The 12,136-nt window shown below is 35.2% G+C and overlaps 1 protein-coding gene across 4 annotated transcripts in view; it reads right to left on the reverse strand.

The window, feature by feature from the left end:
* LOC145998909 (uncharacterized) overlaps window positions 1–12,136 on the reverse strand; it is a 48,360-nt gene that overhangs the window by 14,288 nt on the left and 21,936 nt on the right. For 2 of the 4 annotated variants that reach the window (XM_083135661.1, XM_083135660.1), the window contains exon 2: window positions 7,557–7,708. The exons of the other annotated variants lie outside the window; for them this stretch is intronic. In XM_083135661.1, the coding sequence (XP_082991787.1) occupies window positions 7,557–7,671 (115 nt within the window). In that variant the 5' untranslated portion in view covers window positions 7,672–7,708. The remainder of the gene's footprint in view (window positions 1–7,556; window positions 7,709–12,136) is intronic. 4 annotated transcript variants of the gene reach the window in all.

The following is a 12,136-nucleotide window of genomic DNA, read 5'->3' on the forward strand; positions in this document are numbered from 1 at the left end:
ACAGCATCAACTATATAGGGTCCAAGCCATAATTCCATAAACTTATGAATTTTCTTGTTAATTGCACTACTATGTTCATGATTTTTCACTAAAACAATATCACCTGGGACTATCTTCAATTTATTTGCATCACACTCAATAGGTTTGGACTTATATCTTCCCTTAATACGTGCTTTGGCGATAAAATACTTATGTTTCCAGGGCACAAACTTTAAATCATCTGGCCAGTTAATTTGATTGATAATTGAATCCTTTAATTCGTGATGAAGGAAAAGTTCACTAGGTGTGAAACTTGTTATTTTCGAAACGGAATTATTAAGAAGTCCTGTTACATAATTCAAATATTTTACCCAGTCCTGATGATTTTGCGAAGTATATAATCGTAACAATCATATTAACTCTTTGTTGTACCTTTCCACAGGATTTGCGAAAGGCGAATAAACTGACGTGGTGATATGTTTTATGTTACAGTCATCCATATATAACTTCCACTCTTGTTATTTAAATTGGGAACCATTATCTGATAATATTACCTTACATGCTGGATAGTGGTAAAAATACTGGAGCTTGAATTTGTTAATTATTTCACGTGACGTTGCCTTCCTTAACGGATAAGCCATTAAAAATTTGGACACCGTGTCAACTATTGTTAAGATGTAACTATATCCTTGTGATTTGGGTAACGGTCCAACAAGATCTATTGATAACATATCATGTGGAGTAGTAGAATATACATGCAATTCATCCTTACTAATTTTTGTGCGAGCTTGTTTAGTTTTTGCGCATGTTAGACAGTCGTTCAAATACTGCTTGATACTAACTTTCATTTTAGGCCAATAATATAAACTTCTGCACTTATTAAATAGTTTATAGTATCCAAAATGACCTTGTAAGTCATGTAATTTATGAAGAATTTTGGGTACAACAATAATAGGTACTACAAGTTTCCACTTTTCTTCTTTCAAATGTTTCAGGAATAATATATTATCTTGAATCGAATATTGCCTTTTTATATTCTGTGACAAATTCCCATTTTGTAACTTTTGTACAATGGCACTGCAATAAGAATCCGAATTTTGACTTTCTTGCCAAAATGTTACACTATCTTCGTCAAGAAAATCAAGACTTATGTTATTTACATATAGTTCCGATAGAGTTGGAAAACCTGTACTTAAATCAGGATATCTGCTTAAAGCATCTGCAGCTTCATTAGATTTTCCCGGCACGTGATATACATTATAATCAAACATTTGTAATTTCAAACTCCAACGATTTAATCGTGGATTCAAAGTTTTAGTAGATTCTAGCCAAGATAAAGATTGGTGATCGGTAAACAATTTCACCTTAGTTCCAGCTATGTAAATGTAGAATTTTTCAAAAGCAAATAATATCGCTAAGCATTCAATCTCGTGAGTATTATATGATAACTCATTGCCTTTAAGAGATCTGCTAACGTATTGAATTATACGTGGTCCTTCTTCAGAATTTTCAGTTGAGTCTTGCCAAAGAACAGCTCCTATTCCTTTCTTCGAACCGTCTGTGTTGACATTGAAAGGCTTCGTGAAATCTGGTTGATACAAAGCCTTTGGAGATATCAGTGACTTGCGGAGGTTTTCAAAAACTGAAGCATGAACATCGTTCCATTGCCATTTTGATTCCTTTTTCAACAGATCATACAAAGGCTGTGCCATTTCAGCAAATCCTTCAATAAACTTTCGCCTCCAATTAGCTAATCCTAAGAACCTTCTCAAGGAGCGTTTGTTTGTTGGAATTGGAAAATTAATAATTGCTGAATTCTTTGCAGGATCAACCATAATTTTATCACCGGACACTATGTGTCCAAGGAAGCAGATTTCTTTGTAAGCAAACTTACATTTGGAAAATTTAATAGACATATTGACACCCTTTATCTTTTGTAAAACTAGTTCTACATGTTGCATATGTTGAGACCAATTTTTGCTGAAAATTAGAATATCATCCAAATAACAAACAACAAAATTTCTGCAATCGGTGGAGAATATTTTATTCATCCTATCCTGGAACACTGAGACTGCTGATCGAATCCCAAACGGAAGATAGCGGAAAAGATATTGTCTGCCTCTATAAGAAAAAGCTGTGTAAGGATATGAATCTTCAGTCAACGGTATTTGAAAATAACCGCATGATAAATCAATTGAAGAAAAATAAACACATCCTAGGAACCTCTGTAACAGTTCGTTGATTGCTTCTACTCTCACTTGTGGAGAGATAACATGTTGATTTAGTTTCCTAAAATCGATCACAGGTCTCCAAAGACCTCCTTGCTTTGGCACTATATGTAGAGGGTTAAGATATGGTGAAGAATCCTGGTAAATAATTCCCCATTTCTCCCACTTGGAAAGCTCTTCTTCTAAAGGTAGTCTCCTTGATATTGGTATGGGATAAGGTGTGCTTGTAATAGGTGTTACAGTATCTAATTGAATCTTGTAAGGTTCAACAATTGCTTTTCTAGGTTTATCTGAAAATTGTACGTGATAATACGACAGAAGTTTGAATAAATCAGCTTTCTGCAAATTGTCTAAATTATCATTTCTAAAAACAGACTCATAAATGGACTTCTTAGCTGGCATATATTCTACATCATCATTCAAAGTTGACGCATCACGTAACAATCTACATGAATAACTTTCATTATCATTTAATGTATCTTCGGAACAAAAGTTAGACTTTGTAAAATACTTCAAATCTTCTGTAGAAGAACATTGCCGAGTTAAAACAGAGGAAATTTCCTTTCCTTTATCATTTAGCAAACTTACATTCCCGTCTTTAAAATCAATTACAGCTTTATATTTCCTCAAAAATGGAACTCCTAAAATGACATCGGCATTCAACTCTTTAAGAACAAAAAATTCCATAGAAAAGTATTCGTTCTTTATCTGCAGATTAATAATTTTACTGCCAACAACTTTACACTTCTTGGATCCAGCGAAACCGGTGAGTTTTACATCTTCCACGTTATCCAGTTTAATGTTGCCAATCAAAGACGATAGTTTACACCAAACGTCAAAATTTAGAACATTTGCCTGACTTCCAGAATCTATAATACAAACTACAGGTATTTGACAAATAATTCCATGAATAACTGGAACTTCAGTTAATGGAACCGGAATATCATAATCACTAACAGTCCATTCAGGTTCTTCTTCAAATCATTCCAATAGAAAATTCACTTGTAGTGGTTCCGATATTAAGTCTTTATCATCACGTACATTCATAATTTCCTGTGTTTGAAATGAATTTCGCTTGTTCAAATTTGGCCTCTCTGAAAGAAAGCAGAGTGAACGAGGCACTTCCATCCGCTCCTTTAATTTAAATTTGTTGTTGATTGGTAAGATGTTCCAATACCAGATTGTCGTGTAAAGGTCCTTGATACATTTCCAGAAGGAGAATTTGATATTCCAGAAGTTGTAGATGCATCTTGTGGTTGTAATGAAGTCACATTAACAGGTTGACTGTAAGTAGGAGCGAGAGCAGGCTCACTTGTATACTGCGCTTGCCTATTGTAGAAAATCCTTCCATTCTGACTACTGTTAGGTAACTGAGAACTTACAGCATCCTGATTATAATGCCTATTTGTAATGTCACCGGAAATACCAGAGTATGCATTATTTCTTTGGAATCTGAAATTATTTCTGTTATTATGTGAAAATCCTGAATAGCCTCGATTATTTCTACGTCCTCAAACTACCATTGCTACCTCTAAACTGTCCATATCTTGAATTAGCATTGCCAAATTCATTAGTAAAAGGTACTTGAGCATCCATCGACGAAGTCTGAGTAGAAGATGAGCAAGTGTTTTTGGTGTGTTTAACATTAATTTGCTTGACACTAAATTTTGATTTCATACTGTCAGGATTCTTGTTCGGTTTAACCTTACTACTATTATCGGTTTCTTCCGGTAAGAAAATAAGTCCTCTTCTACTAGTTCGGACAACATCTAATTTCCTTAACATAGTTGTTAACTGGTCCATAGAACGTATCTCATCACAAGTTATGTTATTAGCTATATTATTTGGTAACTGGCTAATAACTAATTGAATAACATCCAATTCGTTTGGATTCTCAACTAAATTGCAATAATTTGAATATGTTTTCAACATAAAGCTTTCTAAATCACCATGTACTGTAGGATCATACTTCCTGTTCCTTAATACTGATAACTGAGACTGTAGTATTTCCGGACTTGCAAATTGTTTCATGAATTCCCTATGAAAATGATCATATGAAGAAAACATACGTTTGTGAGTTCTATACCAGTACGCAGCTCTGTTGGTGAAACACTGCTGAATACTCTGTAGCCTTTTGTTAATTGGAATGCCCATAAGATCAAGCATAGAATTAAGATGTTCTAGATATTCTCGAGCCGATTGGTCTTCTATTTTCCCAGAAAATTTAGGTAAATGAGACAGTTCATTTATTTTTACATATCTGTTTCCTCTATCCCCAACAGTAATTACAGGTAAAGACGTTTGAGAAATACAACGATCAAACTGACTTTGTGGATTATCACAGTAATTGTTATTTGTATTTGACTTATTAACACCAATTTCAGCATTTGGACAACTTGTGCCAGTCATTAAATTTGCATTACGCCTTTCACCTTGAAACCATGGTCTGCAAGCTTCATTCTGCAAGGAAGAAATATGACGAAACCCAAACGTTTCACCAGGGACATTACTATGATTAACGACAGGGAGGTTAGGTTCTTGCGAGTATGTAAACATTTGATTTATGTAACTATTTTCACCATCAGCAGAACAACATTGTTGAACATTGGAATGTTTATCAATATTTGTAACGGTAGAATTCAATCTAGAAGTTGTCTGCATATTGTTAATCGCATAATTACTTGTATCCTTAAACTGTACACTATTAGGTGACATATTAGTTCGATAATGTTCCTCATTGCAGGTTGGAATAAATCTTTTGTTTCGCTTCCAGCGAACACGATTTCGAACATGCGGTTCATCGAACGTTGTTTTCACATGGGTTGTTAAAGATTCATCAGATGAATAAGTAGATGAATTAGTCACCCCCGAGTCAACTGCATTTCTAGCCCTTTCACGCGATGTCTTAGTTTGAGAACTATTTTGTGCAAGGGGAGGTTTCAAATTCCCTTTTGTGTTGCGTTGAAAATTTGCATAATTAGTTTGCAAAACATCAATACGAGATTCTCCTGTTATTACAATCAATAAGATACGTTCCAAAATGTACATTTTCCTTACCAGCAACTTCCAACGATGTCAATCTATTATTAATATCAGTTATTTTGGATGAACATACTGTAATAGATTTATCGTATTCACTAATCAAATCTTTATTTATTAAAATTTGTTGACCTTGAACGTCTTGTTCTGTTCGGATTTGAGAAATATTGCTATTTAAAATACTTCCCAAATGTTCATTTTTCTTGACACATTCGGAAGCTATTGAATCAAGTTGTGTTTTAACATCGGAAGTCAAGTTGTCTAATCTTTGATTAACAGTATTAATTTCTTGATGAACCAATTCAAATTTTGAAGTTAGGTTACTATAAATATCCAATTCCAATTGTTCAAACTGAGACTTAATATTCTCACTAAACTCTGCAAATTCTTGATTAGATTGCTGTAACTGTAATTTCATATCTTGGTTAGCAAGATCCATTCGTGTTTTTAGTTCTTCATTAGACTGTTCTAACTGCAATTTCATTTCAGAATTAGATTGTTCTAACTGTGATTTCATAGAATTTTCTAACTGCGATTTCATTTCAGCATTAGACTGTTCTAACTGTGATTTCATAGAATTTTCTAACTGAGATTTCATTTCAGCATTAGACTGTTCTAACTGTGATTTCATAGAATTTTCTAACTGAGATTTCATTTCAGCATTAGACTGTTCTAACTGCGATTTCATTTCAGCATTAGACTGTTCTAGTTTCGTCTTGAGGTCTTCATTAGAAGCGACCATAAGCAATTGAATACTCTTAACAGTACTTAACAAATCGCCAAAATTCGGGTTAAGAGTTTCTAGATAAGCTGGCAAACTAAAAGGATCATAATCTGGTTTGCAACCTTTACAATAATAATTTTCTAGTGTAGTCGAATAAATTGTCCAGTGAGTGACTAAGTTTGAGACAAGATATGTGATGCCATGACGAGCACTGAGTACACTGAACATACCTCAAATCATTGTCTGGTTCATTACAACAAGATAATTTGTCGGGTTTTGTAGAACAAACATCATGTTCTGTAGTATTCGCATTACTGGAAGCGACTACGGGATTATCAGCATCAAAGTAAGTAGTCATTGTATTAGCCTGAATGTTTGTTTCTTTACGCGACGATTTAGATTTACTTTGCTTTAACTTATCAGCCATTGTGATCTTCACACATATGACGATTCACTTAAGAAGTTACGTTATACAAGCACACTGAAGATTGTGACGTAAGTCTTACTTCAGCATATGACAAAAATTCTGTTCCATTACAACAGACATTCTTACCACTGTCAGAAGATTGCACACTTTTTGAACAATCCTGGCTTCTGGGTCGCCACTCTTGATAACCATCACTGCGCTTAAACTTGCAGAACGATTATCAATGCAAATAAAATTGCGTAATTAACGATAACCGTTATATTTAAAATAAATACAATACAGGCGCAGAAAATCTCACTACTTCCATCACCATTTTTAGTACTTATTATTTCTCGTTGCTATGGTTACAGCAATTTGATTTCTTGTATTTTATACAGCGTGATAAGATGATTATAACAATATATATAAAATAAACATGCATAAGTTAAAAACAACATCAATAACATAAATAATATTAACTTTGAACATGACAGTTTGAGAATAGGACAGTCTCACATGCTACAGTGAATTTCATAAGCAAAAAATATATGAAGTGAGTTTAGTATAATACAAGGTGAAAACTTTAATATGATGAATAAAGTAAAGTAAATTGCTCCCCTATGCTTTACACCATGCCATGAAGGCATATAGGGGGTTATGTGATCAGCACCATGCCCCTGACCACCTTTACCCCCAGAGTTTCCTCCAGGTAGCCACTTTGTATGATGCTGGGTGGGCGCTGGAGCCACTTAACAGGTGGAAAAAAATCCCGGTTCTCCCCTGCCAGAGATCAAACTCTGGTCTCTTGCATGGTAGTCAGACACCCTAACAACTGAGCTACCGTGGCTATTTATGAATATTTATAGATAATGATTTTATTTATTTTGATATATAAGGATGGATCTACATTGTAATTACAGTTAGTTTACAAATGTAAAAATGCGCAAAATTGATTATTTTAGTGACTGTATTTTCATCCATCACATTATCGTACATCATATTGTTTGTTTCTTTACACTTCTAAAGAAACTTAAACAATACTGAAAATCATTACAATTGTTTTAATTTGTCACATTAACCACATTACACATTTTTATTTTTCCACAGTTCCCTAATGGTGTAGTACTTTTACAGGAAAGAACAAGTGTCTCAATGCTGTTCAGTGTAAGCAAATACTTACTGAAGTACAGAATTGAGGATCCAGTGGCAGCAATGATGATTATAAATAGGAACAATCTTGACAGGGAGCAATTTCTCACAGAGGATACGAGCCAGAGGTCTGCCCTCATTTTCATCACACTGCATTCAACTTACACTCCACTAAGTGAAGAACTGAAATCAAAGATAAAAATATAATAAATGAAGGAACTTTTTCAATTCATAAAGAAAAAAATTTAGAAAATTATGATTATTTATTTAAAGCACATGAAATCACCTCACCTTTTGGTAGAAACTAAAGCAAATGTAGTGGAGATCCTAAGCTGTTGTTTACGTAAGACTAGAAGGATGTCAAAGTAAAACTGTACGAATTGTAAGATAATAGTTCCCTTTTAAACACTTAAATGCCAGTTGTGAGAAGAATTGGAAGAGTAAACAGACATGTACTTAACTGTATTTACTTTTATATTTTGAAGTTTTTTTTTATTTACTTACAAATAAAATTTACAAATAAATTAATAAATAGGGCGACGCTATTGTGACATTTTGGTCTTCCACGGAGTTCACAAATGTGCAATGTGACAGTTTTGAGGAATCTAATTACAGTATTATAGAAATTACACAAAATTTAAAGTTTCCACTTATTTTGTGCTGACATCATGTAAACAAAGAGTTTGTAATTACACAATATGCATTTTAATATTATAATCAAATGCTTGAATATTTTAAAGCAAAACTGGTAAAATAATGCATAAAGCGAAATACTGAGAATAAGAATGTATACACGCATTGATGATGCCGAATGGACATACAATTAGATATTCTTCTTCCTCTGCTCTTCCTTCCCCCAGGCTGCATCCACAAGAGACAAGAAATTAACTTTACCCTCAAAACATGCTCCACCCTGCCCCCTCATTTTTTGTTTTTGACTTATTTTATTATTAGAAAAGTTGCTTCTTGAAACTAAATCAGGGTACATATGAATCTCTATGATAAATAACTGGAAATCATTAACTGAAAATAAAGAGGGAATTGGAAATTTTAACTTCTACCTCAAAGCCAAGAAGATTCTTACTTGGAGGAGAGAGGAGGCTTCATGCAGACATCACAGAAAATGGTGTACATTGTATATTTTGTCCAGTCCATGATCTTTTTTTTTTTTTACTTGATAACTTTTTAAAAACAAGTAGATGCACACACATACATATTTAGTCATTTAAAACAATACTCTCTAAAGAATTGTTTAAAGGATAGTAAACACTCCTTTTTCAGACTTTGAGGGGGTGGGGCTTAAGCTCCAAAAGCCAATTCATTGGCTCCTCCAGCCCAAGATTAGAGGAAAAGTCACTTACATTCGCCTACTGATTCTAATAGTGATTAATACATTCAAGCAAAATGACAATTTCAGTGCCGGGACTTGGACCTCTAGATTGTTGGTGTCAAACCAGTGGCAAAGGTGAAATGGAATCTACTAGAAAGAAATCAAAGCACCAATGGGATTCGATTCACCGATCACAAGAAGTGGTCCCCCTCTGGAGGACAACCCTCATGAAGGAAGACTTCACCCTCACCCTGAGAAGACTTGCGAAGGTGTGGGCGCAAAACAAACCATGAGGGTGTGTGAGGGAGAGGGTGAAAGTGAGCTGTGAGGGCAAAGGCGATCCATGAGGGTGAGAGAAGTAGAACGAAAATAATCACCCCTGCTCTTGTGTTAGGAATGGCAATCTGAAAATTAAATCAAGTTGTAGCTGCATTTACTGTAAAAACGCTATTGGTTTATGGTACTAATCAGAATCTTCGCATATTCCTGGTTTATTGTCAAAGGATTTTAAGGGCTTGCTAATGAAGATATTAATATATGGTAAACAGCGCTTAAAGTAGAAATGCTTAGCTGGGAGGATGTTTGCTTTAGCCTTGGAGTTAGGCTGAGGGGATGCTCCTATGGTTTAACTGGGGAAGGGGAGGGTACTTCATGAAAATTTTGCTAGCTTGCCCTCACTTCCAGCACTGATCTTAATTAATTAGTGATCTCATTACACAGAAAAATGGCAATGTAGCACTCGAAATTAATTAAATAACCAGACAGAGATAACTACTGTTTATAAATTATTTTTTCGACACTTTGCCTGTAAAACATATCAATACTTTCATTATTTACTGGATTTTGATTTGAATTGGATAATTTTACTTTACTTTTTTGCCACTTTTGGCTAATCGCGAAGATGAGGATGAAATTGATGAAGGGACACTTGCAAAGAACATCATTGCCTAGGCCGGGATTCGAACACGGGGCCCCTTGTGTCGTGGCGCGCAGTGATAACCACTCCGCTATTATTTCTTGGAATACGTCGTTAAATGCTGATTTTTTTAAACTCCTATTGAGACACAAACAGATAAGTCGATCAAGAAGATATTAATTCTATCATACCAGAACCTTGCATTTTTATTACTCAACTGTATTGTATATTGTGTAGTAGCTTTCGAGTCATCAACAGATATAGAGTGTATTTTTTTTAATAACTAAAATATTTCAATAGGTTGCAAAAACACTATTCAACGCAACGCACTTTCTGCACCCCCCCCCCCCCCATTCACGTAGAAGGACACATTTTACGTATATTTACCACTGGCGTAGCGTTATAGTATGGTCATACGCCCGGCGTTCCCAGATTTAAAATTTCAAAAATGCGTAAATGCTGTAAATACAATGTAAAGTAAAACTTGACTAATTTCATATATGTTTGACCCTCATGGCATTATAATAGCTACAGTGACGTGCGGTGATGTCGGCACTTAGGGTAGCAATCAGTGGCGTGCCCAAGGGAGGTTGGTGTGAGTCATAATCCCCCCCTCACCCCTTTAGGGCCTAGTATTCCTAAAAATAGAACGTCAAAGAAAGGAAATGATTGCAAAATGAGGAAGGACTACTGAAAAGAAGCCCGTGTTAATCCCACACACTTTCGAAAATCCAAAACATGTTGATTTGACTATTAAGGCAGAGATCCCGGGTTCGAACCCCGACCTGGGCATGGGTGTTATTTGTGTTTGCCCCTTCATCAATTTTATCGTACCATCTGCACGATTAGCCAAAAGTGTAGGAAAAGCGAAGTAAAACAAACCAAATGAAACAATCAAGCAATGATTTGATTTATGCTACTTAGCGTCGCTGACACATTTGGTTAATCGCGAAGATGATACAATACAATTAATGAAGAGGCAAACACAAATAACATCCATGCCGAGGTCGGGGTTCGAACCCGGAACTCCTGGTGTCATAGCATGCAGTGATAACCACTCCCCCGCGGCTGGTTGATTTGGTGTTTAAAAGTTCACTTTATGTTCATAAAAGCTAATCGGGACTGGACCTACAGTTTAAAGTGAGATCCGAACCACTATGTGCTTCCACCGGGTACCGATATGGGGCCACTTGCACTCCTCTACGGAGGTCGGCCGACAACAAAGATGAGTGGAAAGCTCTGACTATTCGGATACGTGGGTATCGGTAAAGCAAACTGCGTGTTTACTCAGTGGGATGTACATTTCAATTGGATTTTTGAAACAACATATTTGTATGTGATTAACGTTTTTCTAAAAAAATTGCATTGCTTGATTTCCCAAATTTCTTCATCTCACGATCTCGTTACTGAAGGATCCGGGCTCGAGCCCTGGCCTGTGCATGAGTGTTCCTTTGTAACCATTCTTCGTCCGTTTAATTTAATCAACGTTCATCGTCATGGCAGAATTTAGGTAAAGTGATGGAAAAGCAACGCTAAAGAAAGGGGGGAAAATACAAATAATTACCTCCCAGCGCATCTGCAGGGCACTCTGAAATCAGGAGTCCAGAGTTCTCTGTTTATGATTGTCCCTCGTGACTTCCATAAGCTCATTAGCTACTTATCGCGATTAAATCTATACAGCTAGAAAAAGCGATGGGAGGTGGCAAAAATTCAATATATTAGAGGAGATAAACAGGTAACAAAACACACTTTTTTCTACATTTTTCACTGGTATTCATTTGGCTTTGAGTTCTGGGATACATTTTTCATTCCAAATTATTTCATTATTCACTGCAGAGTACAACACACAGGAACAAGAATGCGCGGTCGTCACGGGTTCGAATCCAAGCCTGAATTGTTCTTTGTGAGGTCCCTTCATCAATTTCATCATATCATCACTCATCCTCATTTTCGCGATAACCAAATGTGGCAGAAAGGTGAAGTAAAATAAACCAAACCAATTAGACGCGCGTTTTCTTGCCCAAATTAATACATCCGTATTTATGACTGTTCAGCTTATCCATTTTTTATTGGAGGCCAAATTATTAGTATATTTAAATAAAACACTACTAAAACGAGAGCTAGATATTTGTTATTTAATCATTATATATTCCATATTTGAAAAAAAGAGAAAATAAACCATAACATTTTTGTCTGCACATAATACAAGTACGTTCCCATTCATATACAAATAAAAATACATCCCATATTAAACATACATATTGTACAAAGTTTAAAAGGTTGTGTAAATACAGATAACATAAGTACTGCAGAAAAATTTCCCCCGAGTTCTTTAGAGGATTTACAATGGAATCGAATGGAAACC

Source organism: Lepisma saccharinum, chromosome 14 (assembly GCF_977018435.1).
Source record: "Lepisma saccharinum chromosome 14, izLepSacc3.1, whole genome shotgun sequence".
Taxonomy (NCBI): domain Eukaryota; kingdom Metazoa; phylum Arthropoda; class Insecta; order Zygentoma; family Lepismatidae; genus Lepisma; species Lepisma saccharinum.